The sequence below is a fragment of the Girardinichthys multiradiatus genome, chromosome X, assembly GCF_021462225.1.
Source record: "Girardinichthys multiradiatus isolate DD_20200921_A chromosome X, DD_fGirMul_XY1, whole genome shotgun sequence".
Classification (NCBI taxonomy): domain Eukaryota; kingdom Metazoa; phylum Chordata; class Actinopteri; order Cyprinodontiformes; family Goodeidae; genus Girardinichthys; species Girardinichthys multiradiatus.
This window is the reverse complement of record NC_061817.1, coordinates 36889421-36911253: the sequence shown is the minus strand read 5'-3', so window position 1 is coordinate 36911253 and position 21833 is coordinate 36889421. Positions and strand designations below refer to the sequence as shown.

The 21833-nt window shown below is 44.6% G+C and overlaps 1 protein-coding gene across 1 annotated transcript in view; it reads right to left on the bottom strand.

The window, feature by feature from the left end:
• Positions 1–1128: 1128 nt before the first annotated feature.
• LOC124862671 (myosin-11-like) overlaps positions 1129–21833 on the bottom strand; it is a 30207-nt gene continuing 9502 nt past the window's right edge. Inside the window, exons 7-44 of the mRNA XM_047356725.1 lie at positions 21212–21238; positions 20844–20867; positions 20634–20726; positions 19971–20034; positions 19782–19880; positions 19431–19574; positions 17550–17645; positions 17350–17468; positions 17117–17269; positions 16855–17028; positions 16409–16582; positions 15122–15236; positions 14844–15037; positions 14636–14757; positions 14035–14104; positions 13799–13959; positions 13616–13724; positions 13353–13484; positions 13068–13274; positions 12276–12413; positions 12070–12193; positions 11427–11598; positions 11024–11236; positions 10631–10775; positions 10331–10537; positions 9985–10089; positions 9748–9900; positions 8245–8493; positions 7440–7652; positions 7154–7366; positions 6859–7020; positions 6582–6710; positions 6282–6370; positions 5029–5152; positions 4668–4876; positions 4475–4583; positions 4224–4396; positions 1129–1716 (exon numbers count right to left, since the gene is read on the bottom strand). Of these exons, the coding sequence (XP_047212681.1) occupies positions 1509–1716; positions 4224–4396; positions 4475–4583; positions 4668–4876; positions 5029–5152; positions 6282–6370; positions 6582–6710; positions 6859–7020; positions 7154–7366; positions 7440–7652; positions 8245–8493; positions 9748–9900; positions 9985–10089; positions 10331–10537; positions 10631–10775; positions 11024–11236; positions 11427–11598; positions 12070–12193; positions 12276–12413; positions 13068–13274; positions 13353–13484; positions 13616–13724; positions 13799–13959; positions 14035–14104; positions 14636–14757; positions 14844–15037; positions 15122–15236; positions 16409–16582; positions 16855–17028; positions 17117–17269; positions 17350–17468; positions 17550–17645; positions 19431–19574; positions 19782–19880; positions 19971–20034; positions 20634–20726; positions 20844–20867; positions 21212–21238 (5412 nt within the window). The 3' untranslated portion in view covers positions 1129–1508. The remainder of the gene's footprint in view (positions 1717–4223; positions 4397–4474; positions 4584–4667; positions 4877–5028; positions 5153–6281; positions 6371–6581; positions 6711–6858; positions 7021–7153; positions 7367–7439; positions 7653–8244; positions 8494–9747; positions 9901–9984; positions 10090–10330; positions 10538–10630; positions 10776–11023; positions 11237–11426; positions 11599–12069; positions 12194–12275; positions 12414–13067; positions 13275–13352; positions 13485–13615; positions 13725–13798; positions 13960–14034; positions 14105–14635; positions 14758–14843; positions 15038–15121; positions 15237–16408; positions 16583–16854; positions 17029–17116; positions 17270–17349; positions 17469–17549; positions 17646–19430; positions 19575–19781; positions 19881–19970; positions 20035–20633; positions 20727–20843; positions 20868–21211; positions 21239–21833) is intronic.

The following is a 21833-nucleotide window of genomic DNA, read 5'->3' as shown; positions in this document are numbered from 1 at the left end:
ATGAAGACCACTTCTCTTTGGAGTTTACCCTCACTGATGCTTACGTTTCTGAAAAAGTAATAAAACTTCTGCCTTACACAAATGTCTCATTGTCTCAAATATTTTCATTAAAGTCCTGGTTTACTGAAATGATTGTGTCTGTGAGCTTTAAAACCTCCCAAATGAGCTAAACTAACAGATTTTGCAGTAAAGTTGACATTTTACACTAAATTTAGACCCTTTAGAGTTTTTCTGGAAAAGAAATTGAGGTTAAAACACAGGAAGTGATTTAGTCCCCATATACTAGGGTAGGAGATACTTCCTACCCTAACATCACCAGAGTTCTCTGCCAAGTAAATCCTGCAAAAAACCAAAGACTGGAAGAAAGAAGGATGGAAAAAATGTTGGATGGATAGATGGTTGATAACGTGCATCTTTAATAAAACATAAGAAATAACGAGTATTCGATCAAATTAGGAATTTAACCTGGAAATCCAACATTTTCTTTTTCCATTCTTACCCAAACCTGAAAAATATTTCCGTTGAACAGATTGATGAATGATGTATTGATTGAGAAATGAATAACTGAGCAGATGGATGTGTGGACTGATAGAAGAAAAGATTGACTGACAAATTAATGAATTAATCTTTGGATGGATTAACCGGTGGATGGATGAACGAATTGTTTAACGGATGATTGGAGCGTGAATGATGGATTGATGAACATGAAAATATGGAAGAGAGAGCCGAAGGATGAACAACTCCACAGGTTGGATATTTTCCATTTAAAAACCAGGATAAAAACACTTCATATTTATTATGATGTTTAGAGAATAAAGTCTGGAAACAAACATTTTTCTCTTCTCTGTTTTCTTTTCCATATTTATCCTGAACACACTTAAATTCCATAGTTTTCCAGACTTTATGAGCCTTTTTAGGAACCCTGTTTACATCCCGGGTTCTCTCCCTCATTTTGCCACCAGGTACGCCCTCTGCTGGCAGATCTAGGCATGTCAGCTCATTGCAAATAGACATTTTTCCTCCCCATCAAGGCTCCGGACCTTCCTGTGGTCCAACCATCCATCCTGCCAGCTGAACGTTTTGTCAGTAAGGGGAGAAGATCATCACTGAAACAAAAACACACTCAGCTCCACCATAACTCTAAATTTATTGGAAATAAACAGATTTACAGAATTTTATAAATAATCAGGGAATCCCTTTGCTTTCTTTATCAATCAATAAATATATTTTGACAGCAAAAATGCTATTTCAAATGATCTACAGCTTTTTATTTTTAGGAATGATATTTAAATAATTTTAATGTTGATCAATAATTACATTTTTCTTTGACAGGAATAAAGTTTAGCATGACAAATGATCAATTTTAAGCCATTTCAATGCTCTGACCTATTTTACATTTTGCATAAAATAATTTCTAAAATCCAACGCTGATATGAATCTACATTATCTTCAAATGAAAAGTGTCTAAATATTTTTAAATCCCATAACAATTCAAACGTGGGGTGGGTTTACTCGTCTGGGGAGCAGGGGTACCCCTCCCTGTGCTGATCCAGCTGAGGGGAGGAGGTGGGAGGAGACGGGGAGGGAGCCTCCTCTTCCTGTAGGTCCAATGAGTTCTCTTTGACCCGCCGGCTGACGCCAGGTCCCAGACCCGAGCTCCTTATCCCTCCGCTGCTGCTCCGAGGAGCGCTGAACACCGGCTCCCCGCCGCCACGCCTGAGGATGCCCCACATATCAGGAGGAAGAGAGAAGAAGGAGATGAAGCACAGAGAGAGAGAGAACCAAAGTTAAAGCCCCCTTAGAAACTGAAGCAGGAGAAAACTGAAGGAAACGAGGAATTTAACGCTTATTTTAGGGACAGATCAGTAATGTCTGAAGGAAGCAGAGAAACAGGAGCAGTGAGAAGTGAGAGACAGAAAATTTAATTTAATTTCACAAATAATCTGTTAGCTTTGCAGCTCAAAACCCAAACCCTTAAAGAGCAACTACAGGATATTCCTCTAAAGGTAATATCTAACAAAAACAAACATAGGATGAAATCTCTAGAAATATTCATCTGAATGTTTGAAAGTGCTTCTGAAGGTTCAAAAATGTCTTTAATTTGACACGACCAAGGTTGTGTCTGACGTCTGATCATGTCTGAGTGCAGCCACCATTAAAAGCTTTTGTTTGAAAGATGTGGAGCATCCGATTAACTCTGTGGAGATCTTGGATTTACACAAGATGGTAAAAAGCCTTTTGGATCAATTTCTGAACAGCTGCAGATCAGTTCAAACGTTCCTACATAGAACCAACTGCTTCACATGTGTCACCACCTGCAGTCTGGTAGAAGACCATAGACCTAAGGTTAACAGAAAAGTAGGTCTGAAGAAGTCAATATGAGGTTTTCAAATCTAAGAACACTGTACCAGCTGCCAAGCATGGTGGCGGTAGCATCATGCTGTGGGTCTGTTTCACTGCCAGTGCAGTGGATGGAACAATGATGGAGGACTACCTCCAAATTGTTCCACTTCGGTCCAAATCAACAGCTGGGTGTTTAAAACGTGGCGTTCCAACAAGAACAACAAACATCATAGCTAGCAAGCTAACAATAAACTCAAACCCTGAGGAAAATTCATGGATTTATGATTTAAAATCCAGACCTGTACCAAGAAACCAACCAGTTTCAACAATTCTGCCAAGGGAAGTTTTCAAATGTCAGCAGGAACATTGCCAGAACCTCCCTGATGGCTACAAAAAGCCTGTGGTCCACATGAAACCTCCATAGAAACATGTAACCAAATATCAGTGGAGGTGTATGTATATATCTGAGCCTGTACAAGATGTAGATATGAAACCAGAAGTCCACTTCTTAAATTGTGATGACTTCTGTTTGCTTAACGCCAGAACCCTCAAACCATCTGGGAAAGCCCAGATGATGATGTCATTGCTTTGGAAGGTTCTGATAGGTTAAATGGAGAAACACCTGTGGATGTACACAATAAAAGTAATTTTCACCCATCCAAATAGTTAAATCAGGTGTTCTAATCACTTCAATGACAAATTTGTATTTGCACCTAGTCATGCAGACTGTGAAAGAATGGGTCGCTCTCAGGAGCTCAGTGAACTCCAGCGTGGTACTGTGATAGGTCCAGAAGTCCAGCCGTGAAGTTTCCTTGCGTCTAAATATTCCACCGTCAACCGTCAGTGGTTTTATAAGAAAGCGGAAACGATCGGGAACAACAGCAACTCAGCACATAGTGCGCAGAGGACACCGACTTTCTGCAGTCAGTTGCTACAGACCTCAAAGCTTCAGGTGGCCTTCAGATCAGCTCAAGAACAGTGAACTGAGAGCTTCATGGTTTCATGGCCGAACAGCTGCATCCAAGCCATACGTCACCAAGAGTTACTGAAAGCATTAGATGCAGTGGTGTAAAGAACGCCACCACTGGACTCTAGAGCAGTGGAGGTCCTTTCTCTGGAATGACGAATCACGCTTCTCCATCTGGCAATCGGATGGACGAGTCTGGGTTTGGTGGTTGCCAAGACAACGGTACTTGTCTGACTGTATTGTGCCAAGTGTAAAGTTTGGTGGAGGGGGAATCATGCTGTGGTGGTGTTTTCCAGGTGTTGGGCTTGGCCCCGTAATTCGAGGGAAAGGAACTCTGAATGCTGCAGCAGACCAACAGATTTTAGACAGATGTTCCCAACCTTGTGGGAACAGTTTGGAGATGGCCATTCCTCCTCCAACACGACTGTGCGCCAGTGCACAAAGCAAGGTCCATAAAGACATGGGTAAAGTTTGGTTTTGGTGAGCTTGACTGGCTTGCACCTGTCCTGACCTCAACCCAACAGAACACCTTTATTATTATTATTATGATCATTATTCTGGCATTTAACAAACAGGAAAAACGTTGGTTTTCCTAACTGAGCTAAACCAGGAAAAGTATAGTTTCAGTTAAGGCCCGACCGAGAGAAGGGTTCTATACCATGTATGTAAACATCTGGTTTCAACTGTACAGATCCATGATGAGAGGATAAAAACCTCTCAATAGAACGGGACCTGAAGCATAGAAATATTTGTTTCAAGCAAAACAAAGTTATATTTATATTAAATGAGGTGTATAAAGAGCCGAAATATGATGATGAATTTTTCTAAATACTTATAACTTCCCTTTAAGCAAGCTTGTGTTTGTTTGATTTAACCTCCTGGGTCACCCTGCCTGAACCCTCTTGAGCTTTACCTCAGTTTGCTCCTCAGGGACGACACCTCCCTGCTGAGGGCATCGGTGGCCTCCGTGGCCTCGTCCAGCTCCCTCTGCAGCTTCCTGCGGGCGGCTGCCACGCGCTGCGCCTCCTCCTCTGCTTCCTCCAGCTGATGCTTCAGCTGCTTCACTCGGACGTTGCTCTTCTCCATCTGCATGGAAGACGGGTCTCACGTTAAACTGGGATCTGCTTTAGTTTTGGCGGGTCTCTGCTTCGTCGTCAGGGTTACCTGGTCCTTGTACTGCTGTGCCTGCTTCCTCTCATCCTCGATCTGGATGCTCAGATCCTTCAGCTTCTTCTCTTTCTGACGCAGATTCTTGCCGTTGGCCTGATGTTCTCTGAAGGTTTCCACACAGTTTTGTGTCACTCTTTGCTTTGTCCCTTTCTCACGCATTTATTTGACCTTTAAGCTTCAGTGTTACCTGGTCTCCACCTCCAGCTGCTCCTCTGCCTCCCTCAACTTAGACTCCAAAGCAGCGATGGTCGACTTAAGCTTGGAGCGGTTCTGGTTCTCAACCTCCTGCAGTTTGGCCTTCAGCTCCCGGTTCTGTCTCTCCAGCTGCTGCCTGGATCCCTCTCTGGTCTGAGAGGAAGATCTCTCAGCCGCCAGCTCTGCTCCCAGCTGGTCCATCTACAAAACCAAACATGAGGCAGGTAAACTGATGCCTGGGGCAGTTTATGGTTTGGCTCGTCCAAAGGTTTCCTGGGATTCTGGATTTTGTTTTTGTCTTGGTTAATATTTGTGTCAGCGTGAAAGGAATGCAAGCGAAGCAACAGACATACCAGCTGCTGACTCTTCCTCAGCCGCTCGTTGAGGTTCTCCACGTTAGCCTGCTCCTCCTCCAGCTCCTCCTCGAGCTGACTGATCTTTGTCTCCAGGCGGCGCTTTTCATCGGACTGCATCGACCTGAGCAGAACAAAGATGACGGTGAAACCAGATATTTACATACCCAGTATAAAAACGTTTTCTCACTGCCTGACATTAAATCAAACCAAAGCTTTGCTACAATTGTGTCTGTTTGTTAAACGCCAGAATAATGACAGACAGTTGGTTTATTTAGAGAGTTATTGGGGTGTCTTTAAACTGGATGAATTGGGTCAAATGTTTTAGATTTCCTTCCAGAAGGAATGATGTAACTGGGTCAGGCGGGTAGGTCACCTTGTTCACACACCTTGTCTAAAGGCCTCTGACCTGGCGGTATGCTGTGGGGCAATTTAACGTCTTGGCTTATATGTTGAGATGTTGCTTCAATATTTCCACATCTGCACCAGTTGCACCTCACAAATGCACATGATGCTGCCACCACCGTACTTCACAGTCTTTGTCCCAGTTTGCAAACTGTAATCTGGCTTTTATGTTGGTTTTAGAGTAAGAGCTCCTTCATCTCTGAGTTGCCTTTCAGTGAGTTGATCTTTAGCTTTTGTTCTTGGGTTTATTCACACATTTTGCACCAAAGCCCATTCACCTTTGGGACACAGAACCGTTTTCGTTCCAAAACAGTACGATGGCTGCATTCCCATGGTGCACATACTTGTTAGAACAGGTGGATGCGGCCCTTTCAGGCATCTGCAAGTTGTATCAAAGGATGAACAGGATTAGTGGGGGTCTACAGCTCTCTTCCTGATAAATTGGCCGATTGCTTTTGATTTTTCCATGACGTCACACAGATTCAGTGTGCTTGCCTTTAAATACATCCACAGCTGTGCCTCCAATTAACTCAAGTGAATAAACCAGAAGTTTCTAAAGCAACGAGAACAGTAAAAAGTATGAAAAATGATCTCATTATTCTGGTGTTTAGCAGCAAGAAATAGGTTTGGTAAAACTGTCCTAAAACTGATGAAAATAAACCAGATCTTTATCTAACCTTTAGTAAATATTAAAAACGTTTACCAACCACTTCACCTTTCCTCCATGCTACGGCTGGCTCTGGCCCTCACTATGACGCCTGAAGAGTCAGGTTAAGATTTAAAATGTCCAATGAAACTCCTCCTCATCACCTCGGATCTCCTCACAAAGAACACGGACAGAAACTCACCTTCCAGAGGAGTTACTGGCCAGTTCCTCGGACAGCTCGTCTCTCTCCGTCTCCGCCTGCTTCCGAGCTCTCTCAGCAGCTGCCAGCAGCTGGATGGATGAGAGGAAAACGTCCGAGACACTTCAACAACACAAACTGATCATTTCCCGAGCACATTTCCTCCAAATAATGGCAGATAGACTATTTATTTTAGTGTAACTGTATGCTGTAGAAGCCCAAGGTCGGCTGAGTTTGGGACTTAAAGAAAGAAAAACTCTGATATGAAATGTTTTTGGAGTGAAAAGCACCACGTGGCCTGACCTCGTGCAGCTGGAGGATTTCTGCCTCCATCGTCTTGGATCTGCGCTCCGACTCCCTGGCTGAGGAGAGGACCTCCTTCTGAGCAGCACGAGAGTCCTCCAGCTCCCTCTGGAGGTCCTTCATCTGCCCCTGTTGGAGCAGCAAACATCATCAGGCAGGATGCTTCAAATAACCTTCAGGTCTAGATATTTCATGTAGTCACATGCAGAGAGCAGAACGAGTGAAATGATGTTCTAAGTGAACAGATTCGTGGATAGCTGAGCGTCTGTCTGCAGACCTGGATTTTGCGGAGCTGCTTCAGCGCCTCTTCCCGCCCCCTGCTGGTGGCTTCCAGCTGGTCCTCCATGTTTTTCAGCTCTCCCTCCAGCTTCTTCCTGCCGCCGGACGCCTGACCTCGCTGCTTCCTCTCCTCTTCCAGCTCCGCCTCCAGCTCTCGCACCTGACAAAGTAAAATAACAAGCTGCGTTGTGGTCACTATATTTACACCTTCATATCAGTCAGTTTAAGCTGCTGGGCTCATTTGTTCAAGAAAAGATGAAGAAAAAATATAAGATCTTGTGTTCAAGCTGCACCTGTCTGAGGAGCTGCTTCCTCTTCTCCTCGCCCATCTCCTCGCGGGCCTGCAGCTCCCGCTCCTGTTGAGCTTTCAGGGCTTGGTTGTTGACCTCCAGACGCAGCTTGGCGTCCTCAGCCACCTGAAGCTCATCCTCCAGCTCCTCCATCTGCATCCTCATCTCGTCCACGAAGGCCTCCAGCCCACGCTTTGCCTTCTCCAGGTCGTGGACCTGACAAATGATCCGAGGTTACCACCACCTGTCTCAGCCAAGAGGACATTTCCTTCAGGTTTCAGACTCTTACACTCTTTCCCACGTCGTCTTTGGAGCTGATGAGGTCCTCCATCTCAGCTCGGAGTGCCTTCATGGCCTTCTCGGCTTCCTCTAGGACCCCCTGCTTCTCCTCCAGCGCCCGGGTCAGAGCTAACACCTTGGTCTCCTTCTCCCTCACGTCCGCCTCTGCTCGGTCTCGCTCCTCTGCAACCTTAGCCGACACAGCTCGCTCATCAGCCAACATCTGAAGAGCAAATAAGATGACATGTGGTGAGAGGCAAACTCTGCATTACAGGGACAGTTTTTAGGAGATCATGAAGTTTTTGGCCGATCTCAAACAGTTTATCGTCTTCTTTCAGTCAGTGTGTCTCCCACTGCTGTAGGACTCTCAGTTTTCTGTGAAATCCCTCTAGAGTGCAGAGAGCGAATGCCCAAACTCTCACTCACATCATTTATCACTCCTTTCTCCTGCACAAAGAACTGTAGGATCATGCATGTGTTGCACCACACATTTTATTTCCTTCCACCTCTGGTTTTCACACACTGACTTTTTGCTTGAGGCTTAAACTATAGTCTGTGTGCTCCGCTTCTCCCTGCTCCTCAGAAAAGGTGGGAATCACCATAGCAACCAGTAATTCAGTATTTTCTTTGTCTCTGGTTCACACTCAGCGACTACATCCTTCCTATTTCAATCCATCGTCAAGCTTCTTAGTACGACTTACAGAAGGAAGCTGATACGTAGCTTCATTGGCTCCCTTAAACATTTCTTATTCTTTTCCAGCCCTGCTTATCAACAGTTAACCCCTGTAAGTACGAATGTAAAACCATTTAACCACCTGATCAAACTTCTTCTGCTTCTTCTCCAGGTTGGAGACGAGCTGCCGCTGGCTGTCCAGGTCCATGAGGACGTCCTCAAGCTCCTGCTGCAGCCGACTGCGGCTCTTCTCCAGCTTGTCGTAGGCCGAAGCCTTTTCCTCGTACTCGCCGTTGGCGGCTTCCAGGTCACGCTGCATTCGCTTCCTTCCCTCCTCAAGCAGCTCTACCGTCCCCGACATCTCGTCCAGCTTCTTCTTGTGGTCAGACAACTGGAAAATAGAATGAAAAGAAACACCTTCACTGAAATAGGTCTTAAATTTTATGGTTTTATTAAGAAAACGAGATTCACTGCATCTCAGATTGTGGCACAAATATTTGGTTTGGAGTCTATCAACAGCCCCATCTTGACTTGGTAATATTTACTTTGCAAAACTTCTTCAAATCAGTCAGATTGTGAGGACATCCCCCGTCCACAGTCTTCATTAAGTGACTCTACGCTAAGGCTGCACAATAAATCACAAACATATCGTTATCGCAGTATCAGTGTGTGCAATATTCACATCGCAAAGGACTGTTTGGAGTGCAGAAATTGTTGGCTACTATATTCCAACTGTGATGAGCTTGCATTTTTCTTGCTAATGTAATATTTAGACAGTTGGATAGAGTCTCACAGCAGCAGATGCTCACAGCGGACACAGATGACATTACCCAGAATGCTTAAGGTCACAGATATGAAAGAGAGAAAGAAGAAAATAGGCAGATATTGCAACTGGTATCACCATCGTAAGATTTTCTAATTCACCTACTGAACAGAGTTTCTGTCAGATCTAGCTCTGGACTGGCCTCTGCCATTTCTAAAGTTTAATTCTGCTCTCATGAAGCGATTCTTTGGTGGTTTGGATATCATCTTGGACTCATTGTTGAGTAGACAAACCCAAATGTTTTAGGGCAGAACCGGCTGACAGTTGCAACTGATTATAATTTTGTTCACTTCAACAAAAAAACCTAATTCCTTTTAAGCAAATGTATTTTCGGAGTGGGTACGAGGTTTTCTTTTGTTGATGGGCAGTGTTGTTTTTATGCCAAAAATACTTGAAAGAATGTAAGTTTTGGTTTTATTAGACCTTAACACATTCTTCTACAACGGTTTGTAATATTTTAGCCTAGTCTGGATGTTTTGTACTGCAGCCCCACTCCTTAGACTAATAGAGAATACTGGTATACTGAATATTGTATACCAGTACAAACTCCTACAGCTGCTTCAGTGTAACCGTTTTTGTTTTTAAATGATTAATCATTGTTTTAATTTCACAGCATAAAAACGTGAAAGTATAAACCTCTGCATAAATGAGACTTCCGTCAACATAAAAATGTATCTTGGCTTGATTGAGTCCTTACTCTGTCATATATATAAAACTTTATTAGGATTTTAAAAATAAAATAAGACATCAATCGTATCCTAGGGGATCAACGACACTCTCTCTTCAGCTGTTCAGGAATCTTTGTTTCCTTACGTTACTGACCTGCATATTGAGGCTGGAGACCTGTCTTTCTACGGCCCGTTTGGCCTCCGTCTCCTCTTCCAGCTGCTCCATCAGGCTGTTCCTGTCCTCCTCCATCTGACGCACACGTCCGGACAGATTCAGCTTCTGACGAGTCTCCTCGGACAGCAGCTCCTGGGATAAAGGAATATGGGCTCACAATGAGGAGTTTGTGAATTGGGAACAGCAGTATTTAAATCATCAGGTGTTCCTTCTCACCTGTGCATCCTGGAGCTGAGAAGACAGACTGGAGACATCTTTACTCAGCTTGATATTCTTCCCCTCGGCTTCGTTCAGCAGGCCCGTCACACTATCCAGCTCCATCTGACAGATGAGAGGTTTGTCTCTTAAATGCACCATTACACCACAGCAAATGAGCTTTATGGTTCAGTTTCACCATTTCTTTATCATTTTATATAGAAAGGGGGTCGAGTTGACCTTAATACAAGCACTTAAGAATTTCCTATACCTCTTCTACATAATATAGATAGGAACATATTGTTGATCATTTTTTCAGTGTACAAATATGAATGTAGATGCAATACCACTTAATGTTTTGACTCACATTCAACTTTGATACTCGCTCTCCAAGCTCATTCCTCTGCCTTTCGCTTTCGTTGAACCGGGAGTTTAAATCGTTTAGCTGAGCCTCCACCTTTTTTTTCTTGTGCTCCACATCTTGCTTTGAGCTGGCGAGGGATCTGAGCTCAGCACTTAAGTCTGCCGACTCCTTCTCCAAGGCTTGTTTGGCTTTCTCCAGACTAGCCCTCACCTGGATGGAATGAGATGGAGCCAAATCAGTAAAATAAAACTTCTTAGGGTTAAAAATAAAAGTACAATTTTTTTTTTGGTAATGTGAACCAACCCTTTTGGCTTGCTCCAGCTGCTCAGTCAGCTCCTCAGCAGCCTGGCTATGTTTCTGTCGAAGGTCCTGTATCTGGGCCTCATGGCTCCGCCCCTCATCTTCCATAGCCTTCTTCAGCATGGTTACCTCCTGCTCTCGTTTTGCTCTATCGATAAGAAACACAGAATGTCACTATGAGCAAAATAAATAATAATAATAATAATAAATAAATAATAAATAAATAAATGAAATTTTAGCAGGTTGTATACCCAAATTAAACTTTATGCAGATGACACCACTATTTACTTGAGTGTTTCAGAAAACCATTGATTCAAGACTGTGTTAATCAGTCAGCACTGCAAGCCTGTGGATCATTATGGGATGCAGAGGCGCGTTGCATCAGTTTTCACAGACCGTAGCTCCTGTTGTGCAGCGGTGGTATCTAAACTGTCCTCCAGCTCAGAGCGCAGTGCATTTAGCTCCTCTCCAAGGTCCCGTCGAGCAGCCTCGGCCTTCCCCCTCGCCACCCTCTCTGCCTCCAAGTCCTCCTGCAGTTCCGAGAGCAACATTTCCAACTCACGAACTTTCTTGACCGCCGTTGCACGCTGGGTGCTCTCCTCCTCCAAACTACGGACCAAGAAATGGTTTGCAAGGAAGGACTCAGTGTTCAAGTTCTGACCTAAGCATCGTTCTACAGTGCAATATCCTAAAGCTAGATCCACATGGTACTGAGATTATTTCTGCTCCTTGGAGGATAAACTCCATGATTTTCCCTGCTATAAAAATACTTTCATTGACTGGGTGTACTTCCTCTCACCGTGCCTGTGTAGCCTGGAGCTCCTCTTCTTTGGCCGCTAACTGGGCTCGCAGCTCAGCTAGCTGTGCCTGCAGGTCGGCATATTGCTCTTGCAGGTCTGCCAACTCTGCATCCACCTTCTTCTTTGCCTTCTCCACGTCCTGGCGAGCCTTCTCCTCCTTTTTCATACGAACTGGAGATAAAAAGCAAAAGGTGATGAGAAAAGATGAGCAATATTTCCCAATATGCTAACCAGACTTACTTTTTATATGATTTATATAAAGCCAACATTGGAAATGTTGAAATAAAAACTGTGGGCATGAAAGTCATTTCAATCATAAAGTTTCTGAATATTTCATAGGGTCAAAATCTGGAGTGAGTGACATCACAGAATGCCTCCTCAGTCAGGTAAGGTGACCCTTTCTGTGACCCGGGTAACGTATGGCTGAGCTGTGGAGCTGGGTCTTCCCATTCCTTACGTCTTTCTTGTCTTGTAAATATTTTTTGCAAATGTTATGAACCCTGCATAAAATGTCACTACAGAAGTCTTAGTACACTACTGCAAATCAAGCCACACATTTTGGTGTCTTCTTTTGAGGGTTCCCCAGGATCCTATCATTATAAAGGATCCTACAGACATGGCTGTGATTAAGTGCTGACTCACCCTCCAGGTCCGAGATCATGGACTCATGTTTGGCCTTGAGTTTGGTCAGATTCTTTGACTTCTCCTCCTCTTCCACCAGGTTGGAGCTCATATCAGCCATACGCTCCTCTAGAAGCTTTCGCTCCTAAAAACAAGGACATGAGGTCAGTAAAAATCGTACGTAAAAGCCCTGAAACAGCAGTGTTTAAAGAACCGCCCTCGGTTACCTTCTGCAGCTTGTTGTTTTGATCCTCCATGAGCATGATGTCCTCCTCCATTTTCTTCACCTTCCCCTCCACAGCTGCTTTCTCCAGCTGGAGCTTCTGCTGAGCATCCTCCTCCTCTGCGATGTGGGCCTCCATCAGCTACATGAGACAAAATTAAACAAGTTATATTTAACAACACCAGTTAAATCTTGACGTTGACCTAAAGCAAGTTTTAACCTCTGATTAATAACTAGTGTAAGACTATTGACGTCCTTTTTACAGTAGAAAAGGAAATAAAACAACTGAATAAAAATGGCAGATATTTAGATGTTTTTCTAATTTTGAAAATTCTAAGATGATCAATACTAAAGCCTAAAATGTATTTATAACTATGGAGTTACATGCACTGAATTTAATTAACTGAAATGAACAGTATCAAATACATTAAATAGTATTGAGCCAAACTGAATTGAATTGAACTGAACTGGGTTGGGCCAAGGTAGACTGATATTAATAGAATTGAACTGAAGTGAATTGAATCAGTTAAACTGCATGGCATTGAACAGAACTGAACAGAACTCAACTGACCGGAACTGAATTGATGTCACCTGAACTGAACTGACCTGGGGCAAGGACTGACTTTAACAGAACTGAACTGACTTAAATTCAACAGAACTGAAATGAATTGAATGGAAGTGAAATGAACTGAACTAATAAATGCCACTTCGTGCTTGTCTGTGTAAAATACACAAAACTATTTGGGATTTTGGGATTTAAAAAAATGCATCAAAAAGTAGGTAAAGTTTGTAAAACCTGTAGCTGCTGCTCCATGTCCTTCTTCTCCTGTTGCAAGGAGATGCTGCGCTCTTCCTCCTCCTCCAACCGGGCCTCCATCTCATGCAGCACCTCCTCCAGCTCCTGCTTCTTGGCCTCCAGACGCACTCTCATCTCCTCGGCCTCTGCGTACAACTCTGTTTCGGCCTGAAGCTTCAGCTCCAGCTGTGATCGCTCCTCTGCCAGCTGCAAGCGGAAGCCTTTGTCTTTAAACACACGCTTATTACTTTGGAAAAACTCTGTAAAATGTTACTTCTGGCTCACCTGAGTGTGTTTCTGGGCGATTTCCCTCAGTTCAATTTCAGCCTTAGCTGCCACCTCTCTTACCGCCCTTAGCTCCTCCTCCTTTTGACCCATTTCCTCCTCCTGTCTGGTCACCTGTAGCAGGGGCTTCACCTGATTCACACACAGCCATTAAACTAGTTAAGTACAAAGGAGAGGATGCATGCAGGGGTACAAGAAAGGTTAATATTTGTGCCTGGAAAAAGCCTAATTGATGTATTATCCTGTTCTAATCATAGGATGACCTTCGTGAACAGCCTCCACCACTGCCAGTTCTTCAGTTTGAGGTAACAAGAACAGTTCCTCTGGAGGACCTTCATGGCAGTCAGCTGTTGTTGTCGTTTACTAAACGCTCTGCAAAGAACAAGTGTGATGCATTAGTTTCTAGATGGCTTCAGGATGCAGAATTCCTGAAATATCCCTCTTACTTGCGTCCCAAAAAGCCTCGTGCTTGTGCCTGGAAGGCGATGATGACGACGGTCAGTTTGAGGTCTCGCTCTTCCTCCAGCTGAGCCAGAACCCCCGTTCTGAAGAACATTTTACTCTGACCAATGCGATACAGGTTTGGATCCAGATCCAAGTGCTTTACCTGTGGGTGGGAAGGTAAATAAAATCTTGTTTTTTAGTATCATTTTAATTTGCTGCTTGTAAAATAAAAACTCACCATCAGACAGCACGCCTGCTTTCCATCCATGAAGCCTTTAGGGATGGCGCTGGCAGCCAGTATCTCATACCTGCAAACAGGTGAGGTCTTGGGATAAAGTGCTTTGCCAAAGTTTTACAAATGATGACCCCTTGACATAAACTTCAATGTATTATTATAATGCCTTTTAATTAGGGATACACGATATGTCTGCATTAACATCGGTATAGGCCGATGTTAGTCATTTTTTAACATATAAATATGAGCCAAATTAGTAAAACTGGGCTGATATTAACAAGCAATGTTTATTTCCATCTGTGGCTGTTTGTGTATCTGGAGGAGGGGGGTTGGTCATGTGGTATCTGTTTGGTCATGTGACAGAGATAGGGATGCAGTGCAGGATTGTGGGTGTTTAACTGAAGCAGAGAACCAATGTCAGGGTTGAGGTCATTTTTTCACAATGTTGAAAGGGTAGGGAAATATATTTAATACCAGTAAATATCGATGAATGTCGGTTATCGGTCATAACAGCTATATTAGTTTCGGATATCGGCCCAAATGTTCCTATTGGTGCATCCCTACTTTAAATGTGAACAACAGTCACTAAACATGCTCCATTTACCTCTGTCTGAACTCCTGGAAAACGATGCGGTTCGGAAATCCCTGCCTGCAGATCCGGATGCCCTCCAGCACTCCGTTACACCTAAGCTGCTCCAGCACCAGGTTGGCGTCCATCTTACCGGCCTGCAGAACCGCAGCAACAGGCAGTGACAGTACAAACAGACTGTGCCTCCTGTCAGCAGCCAGATGCAGATAAAACCACCACTCACCCTCTTCTCGTGGTTGGGAATGATGCAGCGGACGAAGTTGGGCTGCGTGTTGTGCAGCGTGGTCATCAGTTTGCCCAAAGACTCCTTGTACAGCTGACCCACCGTACGAAACATTCCCTTTTTGGATTTGGTGGAACTGGGCACAGAACTCTCCGACATTTTGGTGATCGTATCAAGGCCCACCACTCGATCCACTGAAGGAGAAGAAGTACCATTGTGTTACCACAGCAGCAGATTGCATCTAAAGGAGTTTGAATGTGTCTCATCGGAGGTCCGACCGTCTTTCCACAAGTCCTGGATGAAGCTGCTGGAGGAGTTGTTGAGTAGAGCCGTCACGTTGTCATTCAGAGGATCCATGTTCTTAGTCAGCCAGCTGGCTGAATTATAATCAACCTGGAAGTAGAAAGTAGACGTTCTGCAGATAAAGAAAACTGGTAATGTCTCAGTAACTTGGTAATGGGGTGTTTCTGTCTTAAAATGACAAGGGAGAGGTGTTGAGCTCTTATTTCGTAATATTGTGCTTCTAGGTGGGCATAAAAGCATGTAATATTTTAAAGTAGTTTTCCAAGTCTTCTGAAGGTCTTCCTTAGACTTCTGCTGCTTTCTCACCAACTTGAGCCCGAACCAACTGGCTGGTTGTAACTGGACCGTTACATGCCAACAATAACAGGCAACAAAATCATGTTTCTTTACCACAAGGAAGGACAATTTGAGTCAATATCGATATTAAATGTATTTATGCAGTGTACCGAAATAAAACCCATCAGAATTCTGAGAGTTTCTTCTATTAGCGCCACCTTCTGGCGCGTTTGTTTGAAAGTCGCCTGTGTCCCCTGATCTAGAAGATACAGTCACCGGTAGCTTCTGTCCAAAAACTATGAGCTGTAATAGAAATCTTGAAGTATTAACGGTAGAACCCCCTGAAAGACACGAGTGTAAATTCTTGTGTCTACAGCGTTGGATGGTGTTCATGGAGGAGTTTCTAAACTCATTTGGTGAAAAGATGTGAATTTTACACATTTTCTTCCAGGAGTTTATCTTTTATCTTTACTGAATGTCATAGCAGATTTTTACCAACTGAGACTCATATTTTGAGGTCTTTTTTAAAGAGAGGAGCGATGAACCAAAATCATTTCGGTTCTACAACAATTTTGACAATAGTAATAAATGTGCTTTTAAAGCTAATGCATTGGCTGGAAATGTGTAAACATCAACCCAAATCTGCAGAGAAAAGCTCTAAAAGACCTTCAGGAAGCATAGAGAACTGTTGATCAAGACCACTGTGGCAGGGGTGTCAACCTCTAGTCCTGCAGTTTTTAGATGTGTCCCTGGTCTAACACAACCCAATCTAATGTCTAAATAGCCACCACACCATGTAGCCAAGCCCTACAGAGTGCTACTGATGACCTATTAATTTGAACCAGTTGGGATGAAGCAGAGAAACATCTAAAAGATGTACAGTAGTACTCCTAGAGGACTGGAGACACCTGAGGTGTAGAAGGTTCCAGGAACATCTAGCTGATTGGAGGGAGAATATAAAGAAATGAGGAGTGGGTCAGGGTTACCTTTCCAGCGTAGTGCAGCACCGTGAACATCAGTTTATCCTTGTGTTGTTTGGGTTTAGAGAACTTCACGTGACCTGTGTGGGTGTTCAGAAGCTTGTCCACGAACGACTGATCGGTGGCCTTCGGGAACCAGCACTCCTCATCCAGCAGTGCCAGGATGCCTGGGGGATTGTTCTGGAAAACGTTGGAACATAAAGATATCACTGACAGAGAACACCTTTACTTTTGGTCTAATATCACTCCAGCTTTTTGTAGCAGAAAATTATGTGGAATTTAATTCATAAAGACGTTTCTGGGAGAATGAGGAGGTCTTAATAAATCTGTGTCCTTGTCTGCAGACTGAAAAGCTCTGTGTTAATTTTTTATGTGAAAACCTGCAGAGGACTAAGCATCTTCTGAATACCATGAAGCTCATGGAGTGACAGCATGCTTGCAGATGCGCTCACCGGCCTCTCAATGAGCTCGATGCAGGGCTGCAGGTCCAGGCCAAAGTCGATGAAGTTCCACTCTATTCCCTCTCTCTTGTACTCCTCCTGCTCCAGGATGAACATGGTGTGGTTGAAGAGCTGCTGCAGCCGCTCGTTGGTGTAGTTGATGCAGAGCTGCTCGAACGAGTTGTCCTGAAGGAGAAACTCTGAATGTCAGAAAAAAAAAAACAGAAATCTGGTGAAACCAACAAATAAGCCACGTTCTTCAGGAAGAATTCACCTCAAAAATCTCAAAGCCAGCAATGTCCAGGATTCCCAGGAAGGACGACGACTGTCTCTTGCTCTTGTCCAGCGTCTTGTTGACTCTAGCGAGGATCCAGCGGAACAAGCGCTCGTACATGGCCTTAGCCAGAGCCTCCACGGCAAAATCGGCCTGAAGGTGATGGACAATTTTAAAAAAATAGTTTGAATCAAATTATGTGAAATGGTGCATGGTTGTCTCCTGTTCAGAACCTGCTGTTTGGTCTGGGCCTTCTGCACCACCTCCCTCCCCACTTTGATTCTGGGTGTGAGGATGGCGCGGGTGAAGTCGGTCACGTTGATGCCCTGCAGGTGGCACACCTTCTGTGCCGCTGTGGTTGAAATGGAAGAAGGTGTCAGAGAAGCTACAGGGTTTCCTCACAGATCTGGTATTGGAGTGTTTTAATGGTTACCCGTGTTTTCAGGCATGGTGGCCTGCTCGCTGTTCCTCTCCTTCTCAAACTTGATGTTTCCCAGCTGGAGAACAGTGGACACCACCTTCAACATGCCTGCAGGTTAAAATACCTTTATAATTATTCTAACAGTTTAAACCCTGGTTTCTTCTTTTAAAATATGATTTATATTGTTTTTAGAACAATTCCTATACATCCACCCACCCATCCATCCATCCACCAACCCACCCATCCATCCACCCACCCATCCATCCATCCATCCATCCACCCACCCACTCATCCATCCACCCACCCACCCCTCCATCCATCCACCAACCCACCCATCCATCCACCCACCCATCCATCCATCCATCCATCCACCAACCCACCCATCCGTCCGTCCGTCCATCCATCCATCCATCCATCCATCCATCCACCCATCCATCCACCCACCAACCCATCCATCCATCCATCCACCCACCCATCCATCCATCCACCAACCCACCCATCCATCCACCAACCCACCCATCCACCCACCCACCCATCCATCCATCCATCCATCCACCCACCCATCCATCCATCCACCAACCCACCCATCCATCCACCCACCCATCCATCCACCCACCCATCCATCCATCCACCAACCCACCCACCCATCCATCCGTCCGTCCGTCCATCCACCCAACCATCCGTCCGTCCGTCCATCCATCCATCCATCCATCCATCCATCCATCCATCAACCCACCCATCTATCCACCCACCCATCCATCCATCCACCAATCCACCCACCCATCCATCCATCCACCAACCCACCCACCCATCCATCCGTCCGTCCGTCCATCCATCCATCCATCCATCCATCCATCCATCCATCAACCCACCCATCTATCCACCCACCCATCCATCCATCCACCAATCCACCCACCCATCCATCCGTCCGTCCGTCCATCCATCCATCCATCCATCCATCCATCCATCCATCAACCCACCCATCCATCCACCCACCCATCCATCCATCCACCAATCCACCCACCCATCCATCCATCCACCAACCCACCCACCCAACCATCCGTCCGTCCGTCCATCCATCCATCCACCAACCCACCCACCCATCCATCCGTCCGTCCGTCCATCCATCCATCCATCCATCCATCCATCCATCCATCAACCCACCCATCCATCCACCCACCCACCCATCCATCCATCCACCAATCCACCCACCCATCCATCCATCCACCCACCCACCCATCCACCCACCCACCCATCCACCCTCCCATCCATCCATCCACCCACCCACCCACCCATCAACCCATCCATCCATCCATCCATCCATCCATCCATCCATCCATCCATCCATCCATCCATCCATCCATCCATCCACCCTCCCATCTATCCACCCACCCACCCACCCATCCACCCATCCATCCATCCATCCATCCATCCATCCACCCACCCACCCATCCACCCATCCATCCATCCATCCATCCATCCACCCTCCCATCCATCCACCCACCCACCCATCCATCCACCCATCCACCCTCCCATCCATCCATCCATCCACCCACCCACCCACCCATCCACCCATCCATCCATCCATCCATCCATCCATCCATCCATCCATCCATCCATCCACCCTCCCATCCATTCACCCACCCATCCACCCATCCATCCATCCATCATCCATCCACCCTCCCATCCATCCACCCACCCACCTACCCATCCATCCACCCATCCACCCTCCCATCCATCCATCCATCCACCCACCCACCCACTCACTGACTTACATTTTCAGATACAGAGCTCAAAAATACAACAATTAAAAAAGCAGCTAAATTATTGCAGTAATTACCATGAAACATTAAACCAAACAACAGAAATGGTTTTCAGGATGTCTATAAGTACCTAATCTCTCCTCATCTGTAAAGCCCATGATCTCCATTGCTTCCAGAGTCTCGTCAAAAAGCTCATCATCCTGCTGACCGGGAATCTCCACGTTACCCGCTATCAGGAAGCGGTAGCTGTTGAAGTCCTCCAACAGCAGCTCCTCTACAAGAACACAAATCTATAGAGTTATTATCCAGGAACCCAGATATGATCGACCTTCGCCGCCATTGCTGCAGAGCAAGGAAACGAGGAGCTTCTTCTTAAAGAGAAACATTTTAGGGACCGGAGGAAACTTATCTTCATCTGATCTTGTAGCAAGTGAAACATTCACAAATGTTTTTATTTTACTCTAAACTCTGATCCTCTCACCCCTCATCTTGTCTTTTGCTCCAGCCACCATGTAGTAGAAGATGTGAAAGGCTCTCTCTGTGTTCCCTTGTCGAATGCAGCGTGACTTCTCCAGCAGATCTGTTCAATTTGGATGGAGTTAAGCAGATAATCTTTACATCGGTTGATTTAGGAAGAAGAAGGTGGGAAAACTTTTCTGAAAAAGGATACAGGTGTCAATGTTTGCCCCGACAAGGAAGCCAGTCACGTCAAAGTTAAGTTTGATGAATTTCCCCTGTGGAAGGACAGCAGACCTGTGAAACATCACGGTGGTTCCTCGAATGTCTCTTAGGTTAAAGTAGAAGAAAATGCACCTTCATCTATCCTCTAAAATTATTTAAATCTAACTTTAAGTTACACGAAATTCAAAACTTTGTGGGAAAAACAAGTGCACCCAGAGCAAGCAAAAACTCTCGTTTTCTGTCTGACTTTATGTCTCTCACTCTGTTGTGAAGGTATTTTGGAATGTTCCTCAATTCATTGAGGTTTGCTGATATTCATTTCTGAAAAGCTCTATGAAGCTCATGGTCCACTGTGAGGTGTCCAGGACCTGTGGCTGCAAAACAAGCCCAAGGCACTAGCCCTCCACCACCGTGCTTGACAGCTGGTGTGAAATGTTGGTGCTGATGTGCTGCTTTTGGGTTTCTCCAAACATAGATCCAGAAAACATGGACAAACATCTCTCCGTTGGTCTCATCTTTCCAAAGAAAATTCTTCCAGAGGTCTTGCACTCCTTTCAGATGCAACTTTGCAAATGTACGTTTACATAAAACAAGGTATACTTTCTTTTCTTACATGTCTGCATTTTTGTGTCTGAATTTAGCATAGACTTACAAATCTGGACGAGTTGTCGTTCTTGATTGTCTTGGCGTTGCCAAAGGCCTCCAGGATGGGATTAGCCTGCAGCAGCTGCTTTTCCAGCTCCCCCTGGAGTCCATAAACAGGTCAGACATTATTTAATGGATTACTGTTGTTTAGTCCAATATCATGCATAAGACTCGTCCAAACTAAACACAGAGGAGGACGAAACAGGTTTTTACTCACATAGGCCAGAGATCCTGACTGCTGCTGCAGGATGAGTCAGAAAAACAAGTAATTAAGAATGTTTCTGTTGTTTTTAACGGTCTGCGGGTTATTTTTTCTTCAACTAATTCAGATTTTCTTTCCTCAAAAAGTAACTTGTGAAACAGCGAAGCAGAGAAGGCTAGAGATCAAGCAGCAATGAATCCTCAGTCAGAAAACTCACTTTTTAATAAAACATGACTGTAACTGTCAGCTAGTGTTATGGAGGATTTATGAGGTAATATGAACTCTAACTTATTTCTTTTTGCCATTTTTTCTCATTCAGATGGGTGCAAAAGAAAACCAAAAGCCCCAGCAGCTGCAGCAGGAGGAAGAAAAAACCTTCTCACCTTGGCCACAGCTGCAGCAACCGATTCCTGTCATGTACAGTAAAATATTTCCTTTATTTATACTTTAAATTTATACTTTAACACGTTCAGATGGATGCAACATTCATAGGTTAGAGTCAACAATCTATTGCACAATAAAATATTAAACTGGATTTAAATCAATAAAGGGCGTGATATGAAAAGCAAACATTCAGCCACTTCTCATTGATAATATCCATTCATTCCTGAATTTCAGGCTGCATCACATCGCCAAAATTATTCGGAAATGTAGGACAAGGAGTGAGCCAGAGGTTTTGGGAAGCAAACCTGTTTAGGGGATAATGATAAAATGTATTTAATACACTCAGTAACCAGTTTATATAGGTAAACTTGACAGTACCGTTTAGGGATTGCCTGTAGAAACAACTTAATTCTTTGTCAAAAAGAATCAACAAGGTGTCCGAAACATGTTGGTCCATATTGACATGATAGCATCACACAGTTGCAGACTGATCAATTGAACATCCCATAACCAGAATCTCCTGTTCCACCACATCCCAAAGATGCTTGGCTGGATTAGGATCTTTTGACTGTGGAGGCCCCTGGAGTTCAGTGAACTCTTCATGTTCAAGAAACCAGTTTG